Source organism: Laetiporus sulphureus (assembly GCF_001632365.1).
Source record: "Laetiporus sulphureus 93-53 unplaced genomic scaffold LAESUscaffold_38, whole genome shotgun sequence".
Taxonomy (NCBI): domain Eukaryota; kingdom Fungi; phylum Basidiomycota; class Agaricomycetes; order Polyporales; family Laetiporaceae; genus Laetiporus; species Laetiporus sulphureus.
The window spans coordinates 250,978-273,256 of NW_024468547.1; the positions used below are offsets into that span (position 1 = coordinate 250,978).

At 51.0% G+C, this 22,279-nt stretch overlaps 6 protein-coding genes across 6 annotated transcripts; 3 read left to right on the forward strand and 3 right to left on the reverse strand.

The window, feature by feature from the left end:
* Positions 1 to 537: 537 nt before the first annotated feature.
* Positions 538 to 3,243, reverse strand: LAESUDRAFT_787275 (uncharacterized protein; the record flags this gene model as incomplete). The annotated part of the gene is made up of 7 exons (XM_040913904.1): positions 538 to 953; positions 1,015 to 2,283; positions 2,326 to 2,623; positions 2,669 to 2,764; positions 2,824 to 3,035; positions 3,063 to 3,135; positions 3,193 to 3,243. The coding sequence occupies 7 exons, from the start codon at positions 3,241 to 3,243 to the stop codon at positions 604 to 606; spliced, it is 2,349 nt and encodes a 782-aa protein (XP_040761430.1). The 3' UTR covers positions 538 to 603.
* A 1,304-nt stretch (positions 3,244 to 4,547) lies between these two features.
* On the forward strand, positions 4,548 to 5,186 carry LAESUDRAFT_659244 (uncharacterized protein; the record flags this gene model as incomplete). The annotated part of the gene is made up of 3 exons (XM_040904796.1): positions 4,548 to 4,721; positions 4,771 to 4,946; positions 5,000 to 5,186. Coding segments are annotated over 3 exons (537 nt in total), but the record flags the coding sequence as incomplete, so codon positions are not given.
* A 2,074-nt stretch (positions 5,187 to 7,260) lies between these two features.
* On the forward strand, positions 7,261 to 7,791 carry LAESUDRAFT_623760 (uncharacterized protein; the record flags this gene model as incomplete). Its single annotated transcript, XM_040903309.1, has 2 exons — positions 7,261 to 7,680; positions 7,744 to 7,791. Coding segments are annotated over 2 exons (468 nt in total), but the record flags the coding sequence as incomplete, so codon positions are not given.
* Positions 7,792 to 15,080: 7,289 nt separating this feature from the next.
* Positions 15,081 to 17,813, forward strand: LAESUDRAFT_331738 (uncharacterized protein). The gene is made up of 4 exons (XM_040902056.1): positions 15,081 to 15,116; positions 15,179 to 15,713; positions 15,764 to 16,975; positions 17,027 to 17,813. Exons 2-4 carry the CDS (start codon positions 15,285 to 15,287, stop codon positions 17,360 to 17,362), a joined length of 1,977 nt encoding a protein of 658 aa, XP_040761433.1. The 5' UTR covers positions 15,081 to 15,116; positions 15,179 to 15,284; the 3' UTR covers positions 17,363 to 17,813.
* Positions 17,770 to 20,156, reverse strand: LAESUDRAFT_331726 (kinase-like protein). The gene is made up of 8 exons (XM_040902055.1): positions 19,948 to 20,156; positions 19,499 to 19,889; positions 19,156 to 19,445; positions 18,854 to 19,096; positions 18,656 to 18,795; positions 18,452 to 18,596; positions 18,045 to 18,384; positions 17,770 to 17,989 (listed from the first exon to the last, which is right to left on the reverse strand). The coding sequence occupies exons 2-7, from the start codon at positions 19,711 to 19,713 to the stop codon at positions 18,176 to 18,178; spliced, it is 1,242 nt and encodes a 413-aa protein (XP_040761434.1). The 5' UTR covers positions 19,714 to 19,889; positions 19,948 to 20,156; the 3' UTR covers positions 17,770 to 17,989; positions 18,045 to 18,175.
* Positions 20,157 to 20,312: 156 nt separating this feature from the next.
* On the reverse strand, positions 20,313 to 21,395 carry LAESUDRAFT_683551 (uncharacterized protein). Its single transcript, XM_040905828.1, has 4 exons — positions 21,339 to 21,395; positions 21,063 to 21,231; positions 20,738 to 20,994; positions 20,313 to 20,677 (listed from the first exon to the last, which is right to left on the reverse strand). The coding sequence occupies exons 1-4, from the start codon at positions 21,339 to 21,341 to the stop codon at positions 20,651 to 20,653; spliced, it is 456 nt and encodes a 151-aa protein (XP_040761435.1). The 5' UTR covers positions 21,342 to 21,395; the 3' UTR covers positions 20,313 to 20,650.
* Positions 21,396 to 22,279: the final 884 nt, after the last annotated feature.

Genomic DNA, 22,279 nt, shown 5'->3' on the forward strand with positions numbered 1-22,279 from the left:
CAACGTTGTTTCGGCACTGCGTAGGCTGTGTGGCATCTAAGCATGATGCAACCGTCAGCTTGTGTCGCTCGATGCGTGTTTCTGGCCACATCTACAAACCGGCCATCAAGGCGACTCAAACATGGATGCTGCGTTGGAATCGCATTGTTATCAACATCAATGGGCCACATTTGAAAGTCACATCGACAATGATGCATGGGAAATGATGGGATACGGTGGATGAAGAAACCTCATGCGGTCCACTGCTGCCTGCCACCGCTATCATGAGAAGCGTGTCGTCTAGAAATAGGAAGTACAATCTTCTGTCGATTATCTTTTCGTGCTGCGCCGGTAGGGACGTGTTCGTCGTTCGCGAGCTCTGCAAAACTACTCGCTGTTAGATTTCATCAGGAAGACGCTCGCCGGGCTGTTGTACCCCGCCAGGCTCTGTCGTACAACAGCGTCAACAGCAGTCAACAGCGCGCGACGCGAACGCACTGTTGATCAATGTTGACCACGGGAAATGCAATGGTACGATGGGATGCTACAGTTATCATCCCGCCATCGCTATAGTACAATGTATACTACTAGTAAAAACATGTAATATCATTCAAATGCACTGGGCTATCTCAATCCCTCCGTCCCCTCACAAAATTCGAACATGAAGAAGTCGATGTGTGAATTAAGATGGTATGTGATTGGTTTGTCAAGCACGTCTGACGGTGTCCAAGTAGGATTCACAGGGTCACCTCCAAATTCCGGTATGAGATGGCATGATCGTAGGATACTATCTACGTTCACGATAGCGCTGTGACGCCGATTATTTCGTGTTGAATGTTCGGTGACGTAGTAACCCGACTCTGCGTGCTTCGCCCGAAAAGGTCGGAACCACTGAACATAGGCGAGTACATCATTTGTGCGTGCCAAATGCTGAGGCATTCTGAAGATCACCCGGACCTGTGCTGCCTGCAGACCTGCAAGAAGGTGAGTTACACATCTGATGATACTGTGATACACCTCTCTAATCACACTTACCGGACAATCCTCCATGTTTGGAGTATGCCTCGCAGTCACGGATTATGAGAGCAGTGTCAAAGTGCGCTGGGACGTGCTTGCGATGGCCTTGGTGGGGCATTGCAGGTGTTGCTCGTACCTTGTCAATGTGTTTCTCATTCGAGACATGCGCGCTTGCAGGTAGGAGTAGACATATCGAACCATAGATGTCGAAACGGTCGTGTTGATTCACCCTTATGCTTGTGCCTCCTGGATAACTTTTTATCAGGTACAGCTCAAGTGCTCGAGCGAAATCCCGTGCTCCAAAATGACTTGAGATATCTTCCATGGATACTCGGAGGAATGTTGGTTGTTTCGTGAGCTGATAGGCACATGTCACGTTAGAGTTCACAAGCTGGCGAAGCGCACAATATTCTTCCTCAGCACCCGATTGCGCATCACCATTCTCGTTGTCCTCGTTGTCGTCGTCTTCCTCATCCCCATTCTTGTCCCAATCCTCAATGTCATCTATCTCGGTGATCTGCATGTGACTCTGTCGGCCATTCTTCATCTCCTCGACCCAGTGCAGGTATGCATTCTGCCTCACAATCACCTCCTGTCGCTGCAACCATGTCGTCATTTGGACAACATAGTCTCTTCTGTTCGTTGCTCGGTAAGCCTTCTTCGCATAATCGATGTGAAGACGTTCTGATGCTTCAGTGTTGAAGCCGTCCAGACTCCCAAGTGACCTTATCGCGTCAACGTAGTGCACAAGAGCATGGAATTTCGGTATGTTGAAATGTTTCCGTACATTTGCTTCCACGAAAACATCTTTATTTTCATGCATGTCTTTGAAGGCTCGCTTCATGCGAGCAAGGGAATGTTCAGTATGCGACTGATATTGCGCATAGTAGACGAAGTCGATGAATGCTCGCGCAGCTCGTACAGCGCGCTTGCCGATTGCGCCCGCCATCAATCCCACGAAAATCTTCTCCATCTCCTTTTGTTCCTTCCCGGTCCATTGCGATACTCCGGAGATACCGTCTTTGAAATGGCGCAGGTGAGCATGCCCAGACATCACCTGAAAGCGGCGGTCAAGCTCTTTTTTTCCCAGCAGAGCTGTGCACCAGGCCAAGAAATGGTCTTTGAAGACCCCTTTGTGTAACTGGTGCAAGATATCGGGCGAAAAGCATGCAAAGATGTCGGTATGTGGCAGATCAGCCCAAAAAGGTGAGTACACTGGCCGCAGGCCTTCACTTTCAACACGTGGATCGTCTTCGTCGTTCTGACCCATACTGCACAGCACGTTTGCTGTGACCGCATGACTTCAGAGAGCGCATATGTTCAGTTCACCGTGTGCTTTCGGATCAACAACACAGCGTGGGCAGCGATTTTCCTTGCAGCAGGCTATCAAACACTGCTCGGGATAATCTGTGACATATGCTGCCAGGACGGGGAAAATGGTACAAATATGACCATCTGCACACAGCGTCTGCACTCCCTCCCTTCCCGCCTTCTCCATGCCCTTCAACAGGATCGACATGCAATGATGGAACAAGTGATATTGCGCAGCGGACCTAGTCTTCTCCTCAAAACATTCGAGCTTGGCAACCGGTATGTAGCCCAATAGTGTCGTAGCATGCGCTGATGGCTAACGTCGTGTAGCTTTGTCGATATTGCCAATGGTAAGATAAACCGGCCATGCTGTCTTGTCGCCGCCGAATACTGACAGCTGCATCTTATCAGAAGCTAGGATCACGGGAGCCACAACTGCCCCCGCAGGAAGACGCTTCTGAAAGTCCAACATCTCAGCTGATGAGCTGCCGGGAATTAATCTGACGAGAAACCTACCTGCATATCCCACCACCATTCTTCGCTACACATCTCGGAGTACTTTCGCACACCGTTGCGAGTGAGGTGCACAGGTGCGTAGCTCATATGTTCCTGAAATGTCGTATTTCCGATTAGCTCTTTAATGCAGTCAACGGGATCTTGAGCCCAGACTTCGACCTCTTCGGTCATCGTGCTGTGCTTTCCAGCACCCAAGCAATCTCCCTGAACCTCTACAAGCTCGCATCACCACTCTGGACCGACAGGTAATGCATCTACCTTCCTGATCAATGCCTTTCTATTCAGAAAGCTCGGCTTCATGCGTGCACGTGTCTATGGTGCATGTTTAGTGGGTTTAAAATTTGTGTCTATGGCAAAAATCGTACTGACAATGTTAAGCTTCAAAAACTCGTCAACCCCTGTCTGTGTCGTCCTCTTCATCAACCACTTTGCCAACTCCCACTCTTCAAGGCCAGCAAAAGGTGCCCATGGTTCTTGCAGCGAAGCTACTTGCTCAGCCAGATGCTCCTCGAAAACTGTCACTCCATGGCCAAGGCTTGTCACAACGCGTCCAGGAAATCGAACATATTCGTGTTTTGAAGACGTACAAGAGTCATCGGCTTCAACTTCTTCAACAGCGGCTCTTGGCTGCTTGGCTGAACAGTTGCCATTGAACGGCGTCAGAGATCGAGGTGAGCATGAGGATAGATAGTCGGGTAAGTCTGTGATGACATCCTTGTCGCTTTCTGAAAGGTTAAAATCTTGCTGCATTATGGCGGTTTGCGTAGACTGCTGATCATAGTGCGCAGCGCATGGTATCGTCTTGCCCACATGCTGACTTAGGTTCACTTCAGACTTGAATGCTTTTCCACAGGATTGGCACAGGAGCAGCCGGCCAGCATGAGAACGCATATAGGAAGTTGCAGGCCATCCCCTGTTCTAGAAAACTGGGGTGACAGTGAGCGCTGATTCTGGCTAGTCTCGTTTCAAATCCTGACTCGCTACCCCAATCTGCCATGATGCAGCGGCATGGTGGTGTGATTTATTTGTCCCCCCTTTCATTGAAACTGACAAACATGTTCAAACTCAACCGAAAAACTGTATATAACGCATCCGGTCAGGGCGCGTTGTCTTCAGTCGCTCGCGCTCTCTTATCAGATGCCTTCTCTGCCTTCGAAGCTAGCTGCTGAGCCTCGCACTCCCAGTACTCGGGTGCGGCGTTCAACCGAAAGGGCGCAGTATGTCGGTGAGTCACCATGAAGCTGATTGCTCATTTTATAGGGGCTGATAGGCCTTACATGAACAGATAAGTCTGACGAGACCTGGCCGCCTCAGAGGTCTTCAAATTTGCGTGCCGAGCGTGCAGCCACAGGTAAGTTCAGGCTTTGCATAAACATTCAGGGATCATACATATCATTTGAAGGCACGTTGCAGTCAACTGGGACCATGCAACTGAGCCGCAAAGATGCAGAGGTAAGTATAGCTATCAGAAGACTCCTATTTAGCTGATGTTTGCTCAAGTTCATGATGACGTCTGTCAACGTTCTTGGCAACTCCCGAGCCAGAAACTCGCAACACATCATCAGCCCATGTCGCCTGGCCTGTTCACCATCATTGAGTCCACGCCATCGTGATGAATGCACTGCAGGTGTGGAGAATGACGGTATGCTCCCTGCTCGTAATCCATCTTCATCGAAGTACAAGCTGCGTCAACGTGATGAGGAAGACTTTTCGACTAACTAGCTATTTGTCAGAAACTCGGGGATGCAGCCGAGTTGCACAAAGGCCTTTATCAAAATCGTGTGATTCAGATGATCATCAACAAGGTGTGGTTCAAGGACAAGCGCGATGACGGGATTGTCCTACAGGAAGTATACTGCCCGTTCCCTTTCATAGCGTTCGCCACTGTTTTGATGGCCGTAAGCATTAAACTCCAAAGAGCGTATTTTTCCTGACGTCAGATTGCAGATCGAATGCGCTATCGACGAATGGGTCAGCGGCACACGCGAAGATGTGACGTTCACCATAGAAGCCTACAAACATCGTTTCGAACACCATCTGAGTGCGATCAAAAGTTACAACACTGCATCCAGCGATCTAGAAATCATGAAGAAAATATGTCACCGTGTCTTCGAAGATGGATGGTAAGCTGTCAAATGTGCTCTCCATCTCATAGCTGACTATGGGGGGTCCTCAGCATTAATGCGAAAGTTATTCGCACCGAAACACAAGAAACCCGTACGCTTGCCCCGGATGCCATCAAGAATGCAATCGAGGAGTTCAAGCACAAGGATGGAAATCTTAGCGAGACCGACGAATCTGACAATGGCGGTGAACTTGGTGATGGCCAGCCCAACGGTCAGGAGAGCTGGGATGGCCAATGAAGGGGGCTAAGTCAATATGGTAGCTTACATGTTGTCGCTACATCAATATACCTGCAATGCGACTACAATACTGTGCACGACATCTGTGATATTGAACTGCATGCGACGAAATATATTGCCTACATTGGATGGGTATCCCCATCGTCGCCACACAACGCAGTAATATATATTACGACATTTACTTTGTGCCGTGCTCTGTCGTACGCTGTCACATTCACAGGAGACGATAGCGTGCACTGTTATATGCTGTTGTACCTGCGGGAGATGACAGCATACGATATATAGGGAAAGTGGCGACATGGCTACTGATACGACGTTGCCGATGTCGTACGATGTCGGTGGCGGGCATCTTCCTGATGTTGTGTGAACGCTCCGTGTAACCATAAAGATACCACATATGGTGTGCTTTGTGCTTAAAGCTTAGATTTGAGACAGCATTTGTGCACAAATATGTATTAGTCAGGTTTCAAATTTGAGCTCTGTGCTTGCGTGCCCTTACATATATCATCAAAATTCGACTAGTTCTCAGAATTTCAGTGCCAAGCAGCTGTGCTCGGCTGTGCGATCAATTTTTCTCTGATGAAGATGGCTGTATTCGAGAATGTTCAGTCACCGCTAGTGATACAGTTCGTTTCGCGCGTCTCTGGTCGTCTTCTGGTGCTTTCGTGTGGTCAGGTACATGCGAATGTGGCCTTTATACAGCACTGGGGCGTTCTATGTGCATATCACAACTGCAAGGCAGGCAGATGCGGTGCACGGCAATGCAAGAGACGAGACTAGAATGGATTAGCTGGCACACCATATCGTAAGCAACGCAGCATGGTGGTTCACTGGGCTGTACATGCTTCTTCCATCCGATCGATTTCATTTGCATGATTGTCACATCTAGGTGTCTTGATCATGCTATGGCACTGTTTGCTGTCACGTCCCGGTCCACTGAGTTTATGATTTGCATTGCATTTAGTATACCTTCAGAAAGAGGACCCTGGGTTCAACACGTCAAATTGAGGACACGGCCATTGCATATCCAACAGATTGGACTACTAGTCTTTGAAGAAGCTGCAAGACGCCGTTTTCTGCCTTTCCCTTTTCCTCCGTGCCCTCATTCATCGTGCTGCAACCTCGAGGATGTCACACTCGGCTGTGTATAATTACCTGTCAGACTACCGCCAACTTACTTCCCGTGAAACGCACAAATTCCAACTCTCCGATCTCAGGACACATCTCTCTACTAGAATCATTCGATGAGGCACGAGAACACAGGGCCAGGACAAGGACAGCAGAAAGTGCTGAAGTTGAAGCAATTTGGTGGTTTCTTGAAAAAAAAAACTCAAGAAGTAAGTAGCCTTAGTCTTGTGCACATGCTGAGCGAGAGACCTAACTTCCAGAGGAACAGAAGTAAAGCCCGTGAGTTTTGGAATTGATTCTGTTCCAATGAGGTTCCTGATGGAGCCTTTTCCCCGCAATGCTTTGTCTGCTTCTGATGCAAATGTGAGTTGATAACGATTATCAATGCTTAATCAAACATGACTTAATAGTTTGCGTCGGTAAAAACCAAAGTCGTAGATCATAGCCCAACCTTCCAAGTTGAAAATGCTCCTGGAGAAGATCGGCCAACTGAAGAGGACTATACTTTCGATACTCAAGTCATCGGAGATGGCAATGCAAATGATCACATCGCTTCTATCGCTAATCCCATCTCAGGCCCGCTCGCAGATGATACGATGGAGATCGTTGTTTCTCCGTTCGACCAGACTTCCACATCGCAAACTAACCCTCATGCAACGGAGACGCAAGTTCTTTAGACCATAACTGCACATTCAGAGAATCATGCCGGGATGAACGACTCTCCGCACCATCAGCCAACTGAGGTCGACTCTCCTCCTTTTCCTGTTTCTCCCGAAGAACATGGAATGCAGGGCATGTTTTCGCCAGTCATCAATCAGAATCTCGCATCGCTACCCAGCGGTGCTCAGGCAGAGGAGGCATCTGCTGTTCAAACCATTTGGGCACAACCTGATAACCACGCATAGACCACCATTCGGACGCTACTACAGACTACCTGGCACCGCGGATATTCACGTTGCTTGTTGCAATCGACAAGTACAAAAATCATGTGATACCGCCTCTCACAGGCTGCATGAACGATGGTAACAACTTCAAAGAGTTCTTGGAAACGACCCTTCATGTGGCGCAAACGCATATCAAGTACCTCGTCAATCACGAAGCGACGCGCGAATCCATCTTGTCAGCTTTCAAAGAGCATCTCATAGAGAACAATGCCATATGGGCAGGCGATGCCATCATTTTCTTCTATGCTGGACATGGCAGTCGTGTGGTCGCGCCGCCTCAATGGTCATTCAAGCAGAACTTCGTGGAAATCATTGTTCCTCATGACCAGGGCAAAACCGGAGGACACACGATTTACGGAATACCCGATTACACCTTCAGTGCCCTGATGTGTGAGTTGGCTTTGAAGAAGGGTGACAACATTGTGTGTTCAATTTGTTTCGTATGCTGTCATGTCCATACTCAACTTGATTGAACGATGGTGCAGACAGCTATCTTCGACTCTTGTCATTCGGGAGGTATGGCGCGCGCAGGTTCTACCTTACGATCATTTCCACCCGAAATCTCTCCATCTCCACTTCTGTCTATGCTAGACAAGAGGATACGGAATGACAACGTCAATAGTCGTGCCACTGAAAACGCGGTTCCCGAGGGGTTCTACTACAGCACGATGTCGTCTTACGTCCTCCTCGCAGCCTGCCAACAGGACCAAGGGGCATACGAGATTCCGCATTCCGAAGTATCCCACAGTGTTTTCACTACTGCTCTGGTAAAAGTGCTGCAGGAGTGCGACATCACAAAAATGACGTATTCTGAGTTGATGGAAAGGATTCAAGTTATGCCCAAGGCGGTCGGCCACCAGCAGCTGCACTGCGATGGCACTAACAAGGAATGATTCATATTCAATGCTGCTGCTCTCATCAGAAAAAGCACAGGATTTAAAGTATTCAAGGATGGGAGCAGCATATATGTTGAAGTCGGGAGTGCCCATGATATCGCGCAGGGATCGGAACTCGTCATTGCCCTTTTGTCTGGATCCCTCGATTTCATACCGACAGAAGACGATTTGATTCTCGTCATCGATGAAGTCGAAGCCCATAAATGCAAGGTGATATCGAAGAACCGAGACGTCTTTGATCGTCTCTTTTCCCCAGACATGAAGGTTTCTCTATCAATCCGACCTAGCATGATTGTGCAGCTCCACTGGCTAGGAAGCAGCGACTCTTCAGCTTGTCCCCACGATATGGTAGTGCATTGCACGCTGGGACTCTGGCAGCTTGAGAGGTTTGATCCTCTCACGAATGCACTACCGAACCAGACAATAGATCTCAAGGACATGCCCCCCGAATTTACCCAGACGACAGAATATCTGTCGTACGTTCTAAATGCAGCCGCTATCTTCAATCAGCACCTATATCGACGTAGCAGATCGTCGTCTCCCCCAGCTGAAAGTGGAGTACAGGTGCAACTGCACCAGTTGAGGAGCCAGGCTGGAATGTTGCTACCAAATGGGAAAGACTATTTCAGGGAAGGCTGTCACGTTTTCTCTGGCGACCTAAAAGCCAGTCCGTCATACGAGCTCAAAGAAGTCAAGGAGGTCATCATCAGCGATTTCGAATCATATCATGGACTGACTTTGGTGAACAATACGGAGCACGATCTCTATCCATACGTGTTTTATTTCGACCCCAATGATTACAGCGTCCAGGAATGTGTTGTTCCTAGCTTCCTTCTATATAACCACTGATGCACACCACCAGTCTTGGTACACACCCCAAAGTGTGTACACAGCGGCGCCGCTGCAGCGACGAGGTGCGGATGGAAAGAGCAAGAAGCTAACCATTGGTTATGGTGCCTTCGGTGCTAATAGCATCCAGTTTTCATTACCGGACGGGGAAGATCAGAAATCGGGATACCTCAAGATCTTCGTCTGCAACAAATATGTAAACTTGGAGAACCTCAATCAGGAGTCTATCCATGGAGGTGCATGAGGAGCAATAATGAAGGCGCTACCTTTTGAAGGTATATGGGATGCATGGACCTATATGCTGACTTGTCGGAGGAAGAATTCGGATAGCACTGCGTAAATTGCCTACTGTATATTCAGCGCAAAGATGCTAGCCACTTGATGATCATATGATAATACACTCAGATCTGTGACTTTGCGATGATGCTCTTGCACTAGCAATGGATAATCTCTGCTCGGCATTGAATATGCTTGAAGTTAGCGCGGATTCACGATCTGGTGTCCTAGTGTGACGGCGCTGATTAGCTCTCTGAGAGTTTTGAGGCCACCACGCACGTGTTTGTAGCCGCACCGCTGATCTGGCCTTTTCGAATCGGTCGTAAACGCCAAAAGCGAGAATTCGCCTAAGCGTTCTAGCCACGCTGCTCATTAAATAGTAAGGCTTACATATAAAATCAAAGTAAGTCCTTATTGTCCGAGGTGAAAATTTACGAGGGCTGTAGGACACGGAAGTAAAGAGTGACTCAGCCTCGAATGAATAAAGCGAGTGCTATATAAAATACCTGTAGGACACGGAAGTAAAGAGTGACTACAATATGTGAGTAAAAAACATAGATATAGAGTCCATAGTGCTCACCTCAGCCTCGAATGAATAAAGCGAGTGCTGAGGTGACAAAAGCGCTCAGGCGCGACATAGCTACGTGATTATGTAAGCGAACGCGCGCTGAAACTACTAAGTCCGCGTCCTACTGAACATACAAGTCCGTAGGACTTCCAACACGCCCACTCAGTGGGAATGCGGACCTACTTTTAGAACACTAATTGAATCCTTCATGCTGCTTGTGCTGTGCGTGACCGACGGTCTTCGGAACATACTGTGGCTTGCACGGACTGGATGGTAAGTGCCTGTGACGTAGGGTTTCTTGAGTCTGTCTGGGCGGATAGAACCCTGGGCTGCTGTACGCTGTCTGCGCCGTGTGACTTCACCTGGATCGTGCCCGTTTGCGGTGCGTGGATGGTCGTACTCGTCGTTGAGTGTGGCCTTGACGAACGGGATAAGTTCTTCCGTTGTCGCTAATATCCGTTGATCCGCGTCTGACGTTGATTCTCCAAGGTTCTTCGTCAACTGAGTGACCCGTAGCGCCCACGCGAATCTTGTCGCGTTCGGCTGCGCCCACTTGACGCGCGTTCTTCCCTCCTCTCTCTGGCTGTTTCCCTTCGCTTCTGGTTCTCTGCTGGACTTCTGGAGTCTCTACTTCCCGCTTCGTCTTGGCTCCGAGGCCTCCTGGAACTGTCTTGGGCTTGTATGCACTGACAGAGGACCACGGATCGTCATCGCGAATCGGCGCTGGACGCGTGCATGCAGATTGACAGACATGGCTCTTTGCAGCCTTTGGAGCGGGAGCAGGAGGGGCTGCGCGTTGAGTCCAAGTGCGAGAAAGGGATGCTGTAGCCTCTGAGATGGCAGGTAAGTGCTCCTTCTTGTTTTCGCACTGAGGCGGAGAAGGAGGCGAGCGGTTTGACGCAGTCTGGCGTGGCAACGCGGCGTGATGGCTGGGCGAGGGTACTGTGGTGCCCTCGTCGTCGTTGTCATTGCTGCTGTCGTTGTCGCTATCGCCGGTGGATGTGCTACTAAGTGCGTCGAGTGATGGCGGCGTTGGGTCGTGTTCGGCGGCTACGATCGCGATACGAGCCGCTCGTCGTTCGCGAGGGCTGTGAGGAGTGCCGGCAGGTGAGTTCGGCGGTTTGCCCTGCACTTCGTGTTGAAGTTCAGCGTCGATCACTGTGCATGTCTGCTGTGTACGGACGCCCTCGTCGGAGGTGGCGTTTTGTGCATCGTGTGTGCGCCCACTCGTTCGGTGAGAGGCAGCGTGTGCCTTCGCATTTTGACCATGCCCGAGGGTGACGCGCTTGACCAACTTGAGGTCGAGTCTGACATCATGGGCCGTACACCCGTGCGTGCGGATGTGTGTGGCCGAGGGCTTGATGCCCGTCTGGATGGGCTTACCGGTCTTCACGTCGTGAGTCGCGTTGCTCACAGTGTTCGTGTTGCTGACCGCGCCTTGATAGACTGTTTGTAGGGTGAGTTCGGTACCCATGTGGCAGGTCTTGTGGTGCCACTTTACGACGTTCGCCTTGTGCGTCATCGTCTTCGCTGCCAGCGCTTCAAGTGAAAACTCATCGGGATCCATGGAGGAGTCCGCGTGCACTACGAACGCTCACATGGGAGCGCGTGGGATCGACTCGAGGACGTAGAGACCGTCCGTCTTGTGCGCTAGGCCCGTTGTCTCGCCGTTGCAGGTGATTTTGCAGGCGTCGCCGCGGAACGTGAGGGTCTGACCTCGTTCGGTGAGTCGCGAGGTGGAGAGGAGGTTGCCTTGGAGCTGCGGTACGTAGTAGACATCTTGTAGCAGCGTCAGGCTTGTACGTCCGTCTTCGGTGGCTAAATCGATGTAGATTTGACCGATACCTTCTGCATGAATGCACCGTCCATCTCCGAGCCAAATGCGCTTCGGTGAGGTAAGGTTCGTGAATTGAAAGAACCAGTCACGGCGTGAGCTCATGGATGCCGTTGCGCCTGAGTCGAGAATCCAATGGTCGGTGGGTAGGCTGTGCTGCGTGAGCGCGTGGGCCATGAACAGTCGGAGGACGGGGGACACTGTGGTACCCCGGGTGGACGTGACCTTCGCCGCAAGGTCTTCACTGTCATCGCTACCCTCTTCCTCCTCCTGCTTCTCCTCGTCTCTCTTCTTCTTTCGGCACTCCTCCTCCGTGTGGTTCAGCTTGTGGCAATAGCCACACTTCTTGCCGGATTTCGGCTGCTTCCCATTCGACTTCGATGTTGATGGCATACCTGACAGCTTGGCGGCAAGCGCGTGCTGCGATCCCTCCTTGAGGCGTTCGCGCTCTTCGGTAAGGACCTGGTTTGTGACCGTCTCCATGGTGAGCTTGTCGCTCGTCGACATGAGGATGGTGCGAAGTACTGAATAGGACGGGGGGAGTGATATGACCATGGCGACCGCGATCAGCGAGTCTTCGAGCGGCTGTCCGAGTGTGGCCAGAGTGTTGGCCTTTTGGACCATGCCGTCGAGCTGTGCCTCCATACTGGTCTCATCAGAGAGCGTACCACAAAATAGCTCACCAATGAGGTGCGCTATCGTCTGTTTCCCCTTCCCCTCATACCGCGCGGCGAGTTTGTCCCATACAAACTTCGCCGTCTTCTCGTACATGATGCCGCTCAGAGGCATGTCTTTGAGCATGAGCGTGATCTGCACCTTTGCGTCTTGATCCTTGTCATCCCATTCGGCCTGCTTGTCAGATTCGGAATCTGCGGGTCGAGCTTCCTTACCCTGGGTGATGTTCCAGAGTTTCCTGATGCGTAGCACCGTCTCGAGACGGAACTTCCATTGCTGGTAGTTTGCTCCATCATCCTCGAGGAATGGTATATCGTAGAGGCGGTTTGAGCTGAGAGAGAGTTTGACGGATTTGGACATGGCGTGAGAGGGTGTAGAGTGAGAAGGTGTAGACTGTGGTGCAGGAGGTGCTGGTGTGGGTGCTGGTCGAAGAGAGAAGAATTAAGGAGTGTGAGCACAGTGGAAGCTTGAATGAATGGACAGGTTAGTGTGTAGCCGCGGGGCTCATAACCTATTGCCCGAGGTGAAAATTTACGAGGGCTGTAGGACACGGAAGTAAAGAGTGACTCAGCCTCGAATGAATAAAGCGAGTGCTATATAAAATACCTGTAGGACACGGAAGTAAAGAGTGACTCAGCCTCGAATGAATAAAGCGAGTGCTATATAAATACCTGTAGACACATAGGAAAGCGAGTGACTACAGTATATCAGTAAAGACTAAGTAAAGGAGTCCAGTAGGTACTCACCTCAGCCTCGATGTATAATGCGAGTGCTGAGGTAGTAGGAAAAGATTGAGCGCGCTTGTGGCTATGTGATTACATAAGCGAATGCGCGCGGAATGTCTAAGTCCGTGTCCCACTGGACATAAAGTCCGTATGACTTCCAACAGTCCTCGTATTTCATCGTATCGAGAGACAGGGGAGCGGATGTGTAGACACGACCACGTGACCGCGTCGGCGGCTTGGGACGCGTCTAGCCACCTAACCCCCCACGTAAATCCACTATCCCAGCCACATGCAGGGCTTTTAATCGCATGCCTTAATTCGTGCTACGTAGCGCTGAACACATATCAAAAAATCTCATCCCGTCTTGGACTTGGAGAATGTCTCGCGCAAACTTTGAGGGCCACTTCTCGTTTATGTTGCGAAGAGGCATTTGTACTGCACCTTCGATATCCTTGCGTTGGCATATAAATGCCCGGCTTTCCGATCCCCCAGGTGTCACAGTTGCCGCTAAACCAGAGAGCCATGCACTTTGATTGCTATGATTCAGTGTATACAACTTAATGACCGGTCCCTTGAACACTAATAAACGTTCAACCAACACGATTAGCGACAATTCACGCAAGCCTGGGCATCAAAAATGGACTTTCAAGGTCATTGCGCCTTGCGTCGTAACAATCCCGGCTTTTGCGAAGTCAGTATGTCTTTGGCAGAGTACTCAAAGCTGTTGGCAGATCCTCACACGTACAACAGTATTTCGCATCAGTTTTCGCCCCTCATGTCGGGGTAAAACTGATTATGGTAAACATATTGATTTATTACTATCATAGGTCAGCTGTTCATAGGTGAAGAGTAGGGAAATTCATTGACCTCTAAGCTGTAGATCAGATTGCCTAGTAAACCTTCGTCACGACGCTTCCGCATGTTGACACATTTCGGAATCTGAAATCTTTGTAGCAAGAGTGTTTCCGCCACAAAGACTCATTTTTCTGAGCGAGTCAGAAGCCGAAAAACGCGAACCACGGCCATCATCAAGCTTGACAAGACCCGTAAAGTAGGCTCCGCTCTCCTCTGGATAAGTACACACGCACTTTGGATCCTTTCCGATGCTCTTAAATGAGTGCAAGAAAATTCTAGACGATATATCTCCGCAATTCCCCTCCTCTTTCTGTCAAGTGCTACAACATCAAAACACCACTAGTATGTGAGTGCCGTTGACGAGGTTTCGATTTCACCGCGTACTACTATCGCCAGCTGATATATGTTCTTTGAAGATGCCACCCGGTACCGATTTTTCCCAACCGGGATGAATATATAAATTCAACATTGCTACAGATTGGTTTTCAGTTTGGACACGCCGGAACCGGGAGGGACTGCCATGCATATGTGATACCAGCTTTTCCGTGGGTGTTCTGTTCCTCTTACGACAATACTTATGGGAAACGGACAGCCCGGCAAGGGAATTGAAACGTGCGACTCGTCACATTCATTTAAACGAAGTGACAGCCTCGGTTGCGTTCAAAATGCCCCTATCCTCTGGCATACGCCTGCTCAGTGCTAGACCGTAGACACTTCCATGCTCCTCAGCTTCTACTTCGCTTAATGTCCTATCTCAAGCGATTATTCCGCCTCACTGAACGACGAGAAGCTGGATCACAGAGTCATCGCACTCTACGTGAATGGTTTGTCAGCAAATTCAAGCGAAGAACATCTGGTCTTCCCCCCAAAGATTTTCCTCCTCAGTGGGTACCACCGCCCGACGCAGAATCACAATTCGAGCCGAAGCCGCTGGATGATCTTAGACCGCCACTTCTAAATCCTGGACCGTCTTCTCCGCTCGCAGACAACTTTCTAGTGTAAAGGAGCCTTTGTCTTTAATGCCAAAACCGCTTTTAATTGTTCATCGTCCAGCCACGGCACGACAGAGGAATTACATCGTACGTTTCATGTCTCGTGTCTCGTACTAGCTGTAACCAATTCATTTATATGATGCAGTTCCTGTTGTCAGCGCCTCCGATGGCAGTGTTTTTGAGAAACAGTGAGTAAATGTTACTCATACTAGTCAAGTATCATCCTAGTTTAGATCATATCGTTTGACAGGCCGGTCGTCGCGCCTCCATCGTCAACCGAGGTGGCATTGGAAGGAGGAGAGCCCGATAATGATGCGGTCACTGGCAATGGCCGACTTACCGACATCAGGTCTCACATGTTCGCGCTGGTCATTGCCATCGACAGATACAGGTCGGACAGGATAGAGGACCTAGCAGGTTGCGAGAACGACGCCAAGAACATCATAGGCTACCTCACCGGAAACCTCGGGGTGCCGCCAGCTCACATCAAATTCCTTCGCAACGAAGAAGCTACGCGCGAGGCGATCCTAGCAGCATTCCAGAGCCATCTGCTGGAAAATCCAGAGATCCAGAACGGAGACGCTATCGTCTTCTACTATGCTGGACATGGCAGTCGAGTTGAATCACCACGTGAATGGCTCGTGCCAGACGGGAATATGATCGAGACCATATGTCCTCACGACGAAAGCACCGAGGATGTCACAGGGAACGTTGTGTGCGGCATCCCAGACCGCACGTTCAGCGCATTAATGCGACGTTTGGCACACCAAAAGGGTGATAATATCGTGCGTGTTTTCCACGCCCCGGATCATGCTGCTTGCTCATTGTACATCAGACTGCAATATTCGATTCCTGCCACTCTGGAGGAATGTCAAGAAATAACATGCGAGCACGCACCATCCCGACGAAAGTCTCGGCGTCGCCCCCTCCCGCAGACTTGGACAAGGATATCTGGACTTGGGGCCTGAATGCTCGCGCAGCAACCACCGCCGTGCCTTTGGGATTCCAATATAAAGCGATGGCATCTCACGTCATGCTCGCAGCATGCCGTTCGAGCGAGCTGGCACTCGAGGCCTCCGCCGAGGCAGAACCGTGCGGTGCCTTCACGACAGCTCTGGTGAAGGCATTGAGAGAGTGTTCTCTTCTGCATACGAGCTATGTGCGCCTGATGGAGATGTTGCCGAATCTCATCTTCCAGAATCCGCAATGCGAGGGTACGAACAAAGATAGGATCTTATTCAATGCAACCGCTGTGCTCGATCAGTCGCGAACATTCAAGATATACACGGAAGACGGCATGTCGTATGTCGCAGCTGGCGCCATCCATGGGGTGGTGGAAGGGACCCAGTTTCTCTTGCAAAGCCCGCAGCGCGCATCAGCCTTCAAGCCGAAGCAGATTGATAAGACCATCCTGGTCGCGACACACGTCCATTCGTTGCGTTCCGTCATCGCACCCGAGGATGCTAGTATCCAATTCGAAGCCAGAGCTGGAATGCGCGTGATTGTGCTTGACTGGAATATATGCAAGATGAACGTGCGCTTCCACTGGCCTGCGGGGACGTTGTATGCAAGCACTGCCCCATCCGTGCCCAGCGACCTTACCATCCATTGCCATGAGCGCGGAAATTGGCAGTTGGAGAGGCGCGACCCACTCACGCAGAGGCTTCCCAACAGCATCATCGAAATTCGACGCGACCACCCGCGGCTCTCGGAGACTCTTGACGCTATTGCGTACTACAACCATCATCTTTATCGGTTGAACAAGTCTCGGCCGATTCATACTGAAGTGGAGATCCAGCTGCATCAGTTGGAGCGGAAAGAGGAGGATGGCCACATTGCTCTCTATCTGCCTGCAGGACCAGACTTCCTTGACGTGAAAGAAGACCCTGTGGTGTGTAACAAAGGGACATCGTATGAGATAGCGGACGTTAAGGAAGCATTAATAACTGACATGAGCACATTTTATGGGGTTACGTTGGTCAATAGGTCGAAACACGATCTCTACCCGTACGTGTTTTATTTCGACCCGAGCGATTATAGCATCCAGGTGAGCCCTTTCTGGTGGCCAAACGAGTGGCTGTGTCTGACACTTCATCAGGTGTGGTATATACCGCCGTCCGCCACCATGTTAGCGCCACTGCCCCGGGCTAAAAATGGCGAACCATCGAAGTTCCCCATCGGCTATGGTGCCTCTGGTTCGGACAGCATACAGTTCTCTCTTCCACATAACCTGTCGATGGATTCGGGATTCCTGAAGGTCTTCTTATCAGCGGCGTATGTGGACATGGGCATTATCCAGCAGACATCTCCGCTCACCGAATTCGGTCGCCGGGCGAGAGCGGAAACAATACCGTTTGACCACATATGGGATGCGTGGATCTATGTTCTCACTTGTAACAAAGCGGGGAACAAGACTGAAGCCAAACCTACATGAGCCGGGTTGCGTTATGGACCTGAGTTGCTGTCGTGACCATGATGCGATGGACCGCTGTTCGCTTTCAAGTTCCACCCCCCGCTCTATTTCCGCGCATGTGTGCGTGCTGTTCGGTGCCCAGCCGAATTGTGCATGGACAAAAGTGTAGTCATCTCCGTATTTATATAGGAAGAAGGCTTCGCAGGCGATATTATTCTGTCGTGCATTATTTAGCCTGCCTCCTTGTACTACTACATTTTGCGTCTTCTCACCAATGGTTCTGCTGGACTAGATTATACTACTGGAAGACGTCGCGCCTTCTTCGCCGCTCTCATTATATGAATTCCATGGGAGCAGCGAAGACTAGCAATGAGTCGTACCTGCCGTTTAAAAAGATGAGGCCGCTTGAAGGTGACTAAAACGCTCTCTTAGAACATGACTAGATATTGGGATTGGATGTAGTACACCTTTGCTTTGGGCATTGTGTGACCGGCGGAGCTCGAGGCGTTCGAACAAGATTTATCTCGAACATCAGCGTTACAATTGGGCGCCACGTCTGCGGTGCCAGAGTGAGTTCTTTCCTAAAAGGCGTTTGTATGACGATGACTGCTTATTGTAGTTTTCCGGGGCATATGGGACCATGACAGTCTATCGTGTTGGGCATCAGAGGACGCTTAGACACCTAAGTGGTCATGATGGTCACAAAGCAACTCGTCGGTCACTAAGCGCCCGAGCATTGGTGGAAGCGAGACAAACATTTTCGAAGGGAGGAAAGTCGATATTCGGCGCCGATCCTATACATGAAACACAGTGAGTGTCTACACGCTGCACGGATCATCTTGATGCATCGTTTGCACGAGCAAACCACGGATGCTGTAGCACGTCCTCCGCGCTCACTCGACGCTCCGGCTCGATCTTGAGCATGGAGCGAAGGAGTGTGAAAAATTCCTCAACTTCGGCCTGCGTGTGTTTCCCTCCGGCTACTTTCGTGAAATGTGCTAGCCGGCGTGCCCATTTAGCATCAGCAGCCTCGGGCGAGATATCTATAGAATTTCAGTCAGTCGGCCAGCGCAGGCACAGCCAGAGCAAAGGTCCCAATTATAAACGCACCCATGTTCCTGAGCCACTCCTGCGACTCCCAATAGCTCTGCCATCCCAGCGGCACCTCGCCGCACAGCGTCGCCATCGCACCCAACAGCCCATCATTCGGAAATGCGAGGTGGAACAGCGGGAGTCCAAAGACCACTTCGTACATCTAAACATGCCACGTCAGCGGATGCGGTCGAGGATCGATAATAGTGTCAGTTAGCGCACTGTACATGCAAGCGACCAAATATCGCTCGCTCGCGTGGGGAAGGGGTCGACCGACCGGACAACACGTTCGAACATGAGCTCGGGCGCAGATACCGCCGCTGGTGTACACGACGGGCGCGTCTGCTCGTCGACCGCGATCGCTGTTACTCACAGTAAGCGCTGTCTCACCTCCATGTTCTGAGATGAGCAGGTACTGACCATTTCCCAAATCCATAATCACCGCGCGGAGAGGCGTGTCCGCGAATGCGGGATCCTGACTCCGCAGGTAGTCAATGACCGAAATCGGGGGTACCAGATACGGCGGGAGAGCCTCGAGGTGCGCTGGAGGTGCGGTTGGGAGGATGACAGTGCACTCTGGGTTGCCAAAGTAGTCCAGGATCGAGCCCGGCGAGTGTTCGTCGAGCGTGGGCAGGGCAATGCCGACATTCCCTGAGTGGAGATCTAGGTAGTCGCGTCAGCAGTGTGCCGTTGGCCGAATCCCAATCAGCGACTCCGCAGACCTCCATGCACGATCCCATGCCGATGCAGCGCCGCGAGCCCACACGCGATCTGGCGACAGAGCATCCGAGCATGCTTACGCCCCTGAGACGATTGCGCCACATTGAAGAGGTTCCCGAGCACATCGCGCACGAGTACCGTGTACACGCCATTGGGGCCGTGCAGCGAGAAATTGTCGCGCAGCCGCAGCACGTTCTGCGTCTCGTCGCCGACCGGGATGCGGCTGAAGATATCAAGCTCGTGTCGAGGATCGGCCTCGGCGGCGCAGATCTTGAAGGCGACATAACGTTGACTGCGGTGTGCGCGGTGAATGAGATGTAAATGCAGAGGGCAGACTTGACTCACGACGGTGCATGGAGTGCCTCGGCCAGCCATACTGTCGCAAACGAGCTGTGGCCGAGCTTGTGCAGGATGCGGTATTGTCGCGCGGGACTCGAGTCTGAATTAACCAGAGGAGGAAACACGACATCGCCAAGGCGAATGGGATGAAAGCCCCCAGTGGTGTATCGTCGGATATCTTCCACGTCATCATCTGCATCCCAGTACAAGGAGAGCTGCATCGTGGCTGCCAAAAATATTTACCTAAGCCCCTGCGGAAAAGACACGGCTTTCCTGTTTTATCCGTGCTGAAAAATGTCGCACAAGCATGCACAGCACTGGCTGCAGAGTGTGGGGAGTTACAATAATTTTGCGAGAGCTATCCCAGCAACCGCCACCATCTCTTGGGCGTCTATCACTAATATGGTGACGCTCAGCCGCTGAGTGACTGGCATTGTGACTCAAATAGTACTCACTGTGACTCAGGCCGTCAGCTCATTGTACAAACAGCAACCACCCTTTTCACCGTTTGGGACATACAGCACACAGAGCTCTGCGTGCACCAGGGAACACCTCGCCACCACAGCGACCAAGGACATTCTCAGCACATCGCGACCAGTAATCAGCGGTGGTGACTTCCGAAACGCAGACTCGAGAACTGGGTTTACCCTGAATCTTCAATGAGTGTTGCGCGGTTGTTCAGCAGTTTTGATGCATTCTTGTTCATCATAAGAGGAAACATACGTGATGAGCATTCGCTGATTAGCAAATCCTCCCCTCAATCGACGACAACCGCTGTGACGAATAGGCGCGCTCGACCTGAGGCCTGAATGCATGATGCGTCGATAAATTACTTAGCTCGCATAACAGTAGAGCAAAATTACAGAGCTGCTCAGGCGCCATTCGATACTTTGAGGAGGTTGCAACGATCACCTCTTGACTCGACTTATCAGTACTTCCTGTAGCAGAACAAACAGTCGACATATCGAGCTATTGGTGAACAGACCACAGCTAGCATCACAAGATGATCACGCATCCAGATAGAGACACAAAGAGCTCGCCACGGGGCAGGTCTTTGCGCAAGCCAAAGAACCTGATGCGTGCGAGCGGCGACCATTGATCATTGACAATGTAAGATATACATGACGATGATTGTAATTTTTGCACTGATCTGAACGATCAGAGACGGCGACCACGGCGACCACCCTAGAACACAGGAACATGTCAACGACCTTCCATAAAAACCTCAAATGGGAGAAAGCTCACCTTGCGCCTAGTGGAGTCGGTGGGGATGGGGGTCACGTCCTCAATGCGGCCGATGCGCATGCCAGCACGAGCGAGCGCACGGAGGGCGCTCTGCGCACCAGGGCCAGGAGTCTTGGTGCCAGTACCGCCAGTGGCACGGAGCTTGACGTGCAATGCAGTGATGCCGATCTCGCGGCACCGCGTAGCTGCATCCTGCGCGGCCAACATGGCAGCATACGGCGAAGATTCGTCACGGTCGGCCTTGACCTTCATACCGCCTATAAGATGGCCGTTACATTGTGTGAACCTAGCATGCCATACACGACAACGCCATTGATTGACGCACCAGTGACACGCGAGATGGTCTCACGGCCGGAGAGATCGGTGACATGGACGAAAGTGTCGTTGAACGACGCGTAGATGTGGGCAACGCCGAACACGAGCTCGCCTTCAGCAACCTGTGGGCCGAGCGAGACAGCACTCTCCTCCTTGGGCGCCTTGACCTTCTTGGGGGCCTGTAGACCACATCCGTGTGTGAGCCGGCCAATCCATCATTCTACACCGCGAAACGGCCTGAGACGCAGCAACGCAGGCTGCTAGGGATCCATTGCGGCGTACATACCATGTCTGTGGGGTGTTGGGTGTCTTGAAGGGACTTGAAGAGGAGGTGGAGGACGATCAACACAACGTCGGCTTTCGAGCGTGACTAGTGACGCGTTATGGGTATGACCGTGAGCGGGCGCTAAACCGTCTCATCCCTCTTTCCGTTACGCTATTGAGAAAGTAACTATAGGAAAGGGTGAACATCGTATGTCGCTGGGACCAGTTATTTTTCTGAATGCCAGCCTGTGGACTGCTGAGATGCAACCGTAAAACATTCCAGCTTAGAGTAAGGTGACGTGACCCTGCAGTGCCATTACATTGACGCAGTTTGCTGCTGAAGCAAATATTTGTCTAGCGGTGCATGGTCTAGGATTTCTATATCGTACCATTGAATTGGACTCGATGTTGATTGAAGGACTCGATGTTGATTGTATTAATATTGAAACGAAAGGTACATACCTCTTCCCGCACAGGCCTGCTTTATCTCGCGAATGAACGTAACTTGACGGTATCAACGATCATCTGGCTAATAGATGTCATGTTCAATCCTTCGTTGCAGAGGGATTGAATACTCTTCTACTTGTTCCTGAGGGTCACACAGGCAATCCAAGGCGATAAACGTGGCATCTAGTCCGTCCTTGTCTCTCACTAGTCTGACCGATCTAGACAGTCGCTTTTTTCGACTCCTTCCGGCGCCCTCTCAATGCTATGCTGGCTCCTCTGCACTGCACGACATAGATATAGAAAATGCCTCTATTGCTCTCAGCCTCATACGGCTGTGTCACTGCGTACAATGAACTTGTCGATGGACTATTGCAGTATCTTGCTCAAATCATCTAAACCGGAGACGGATATACATCACTTTATGCTGTAGAAAACGAGCGCTTTGTTTGCGACCTGTCAGTATGACTGTAGGGAATAACCTGCGGGGCGCATGAACGCAGGCACGAAAAAGCGCTG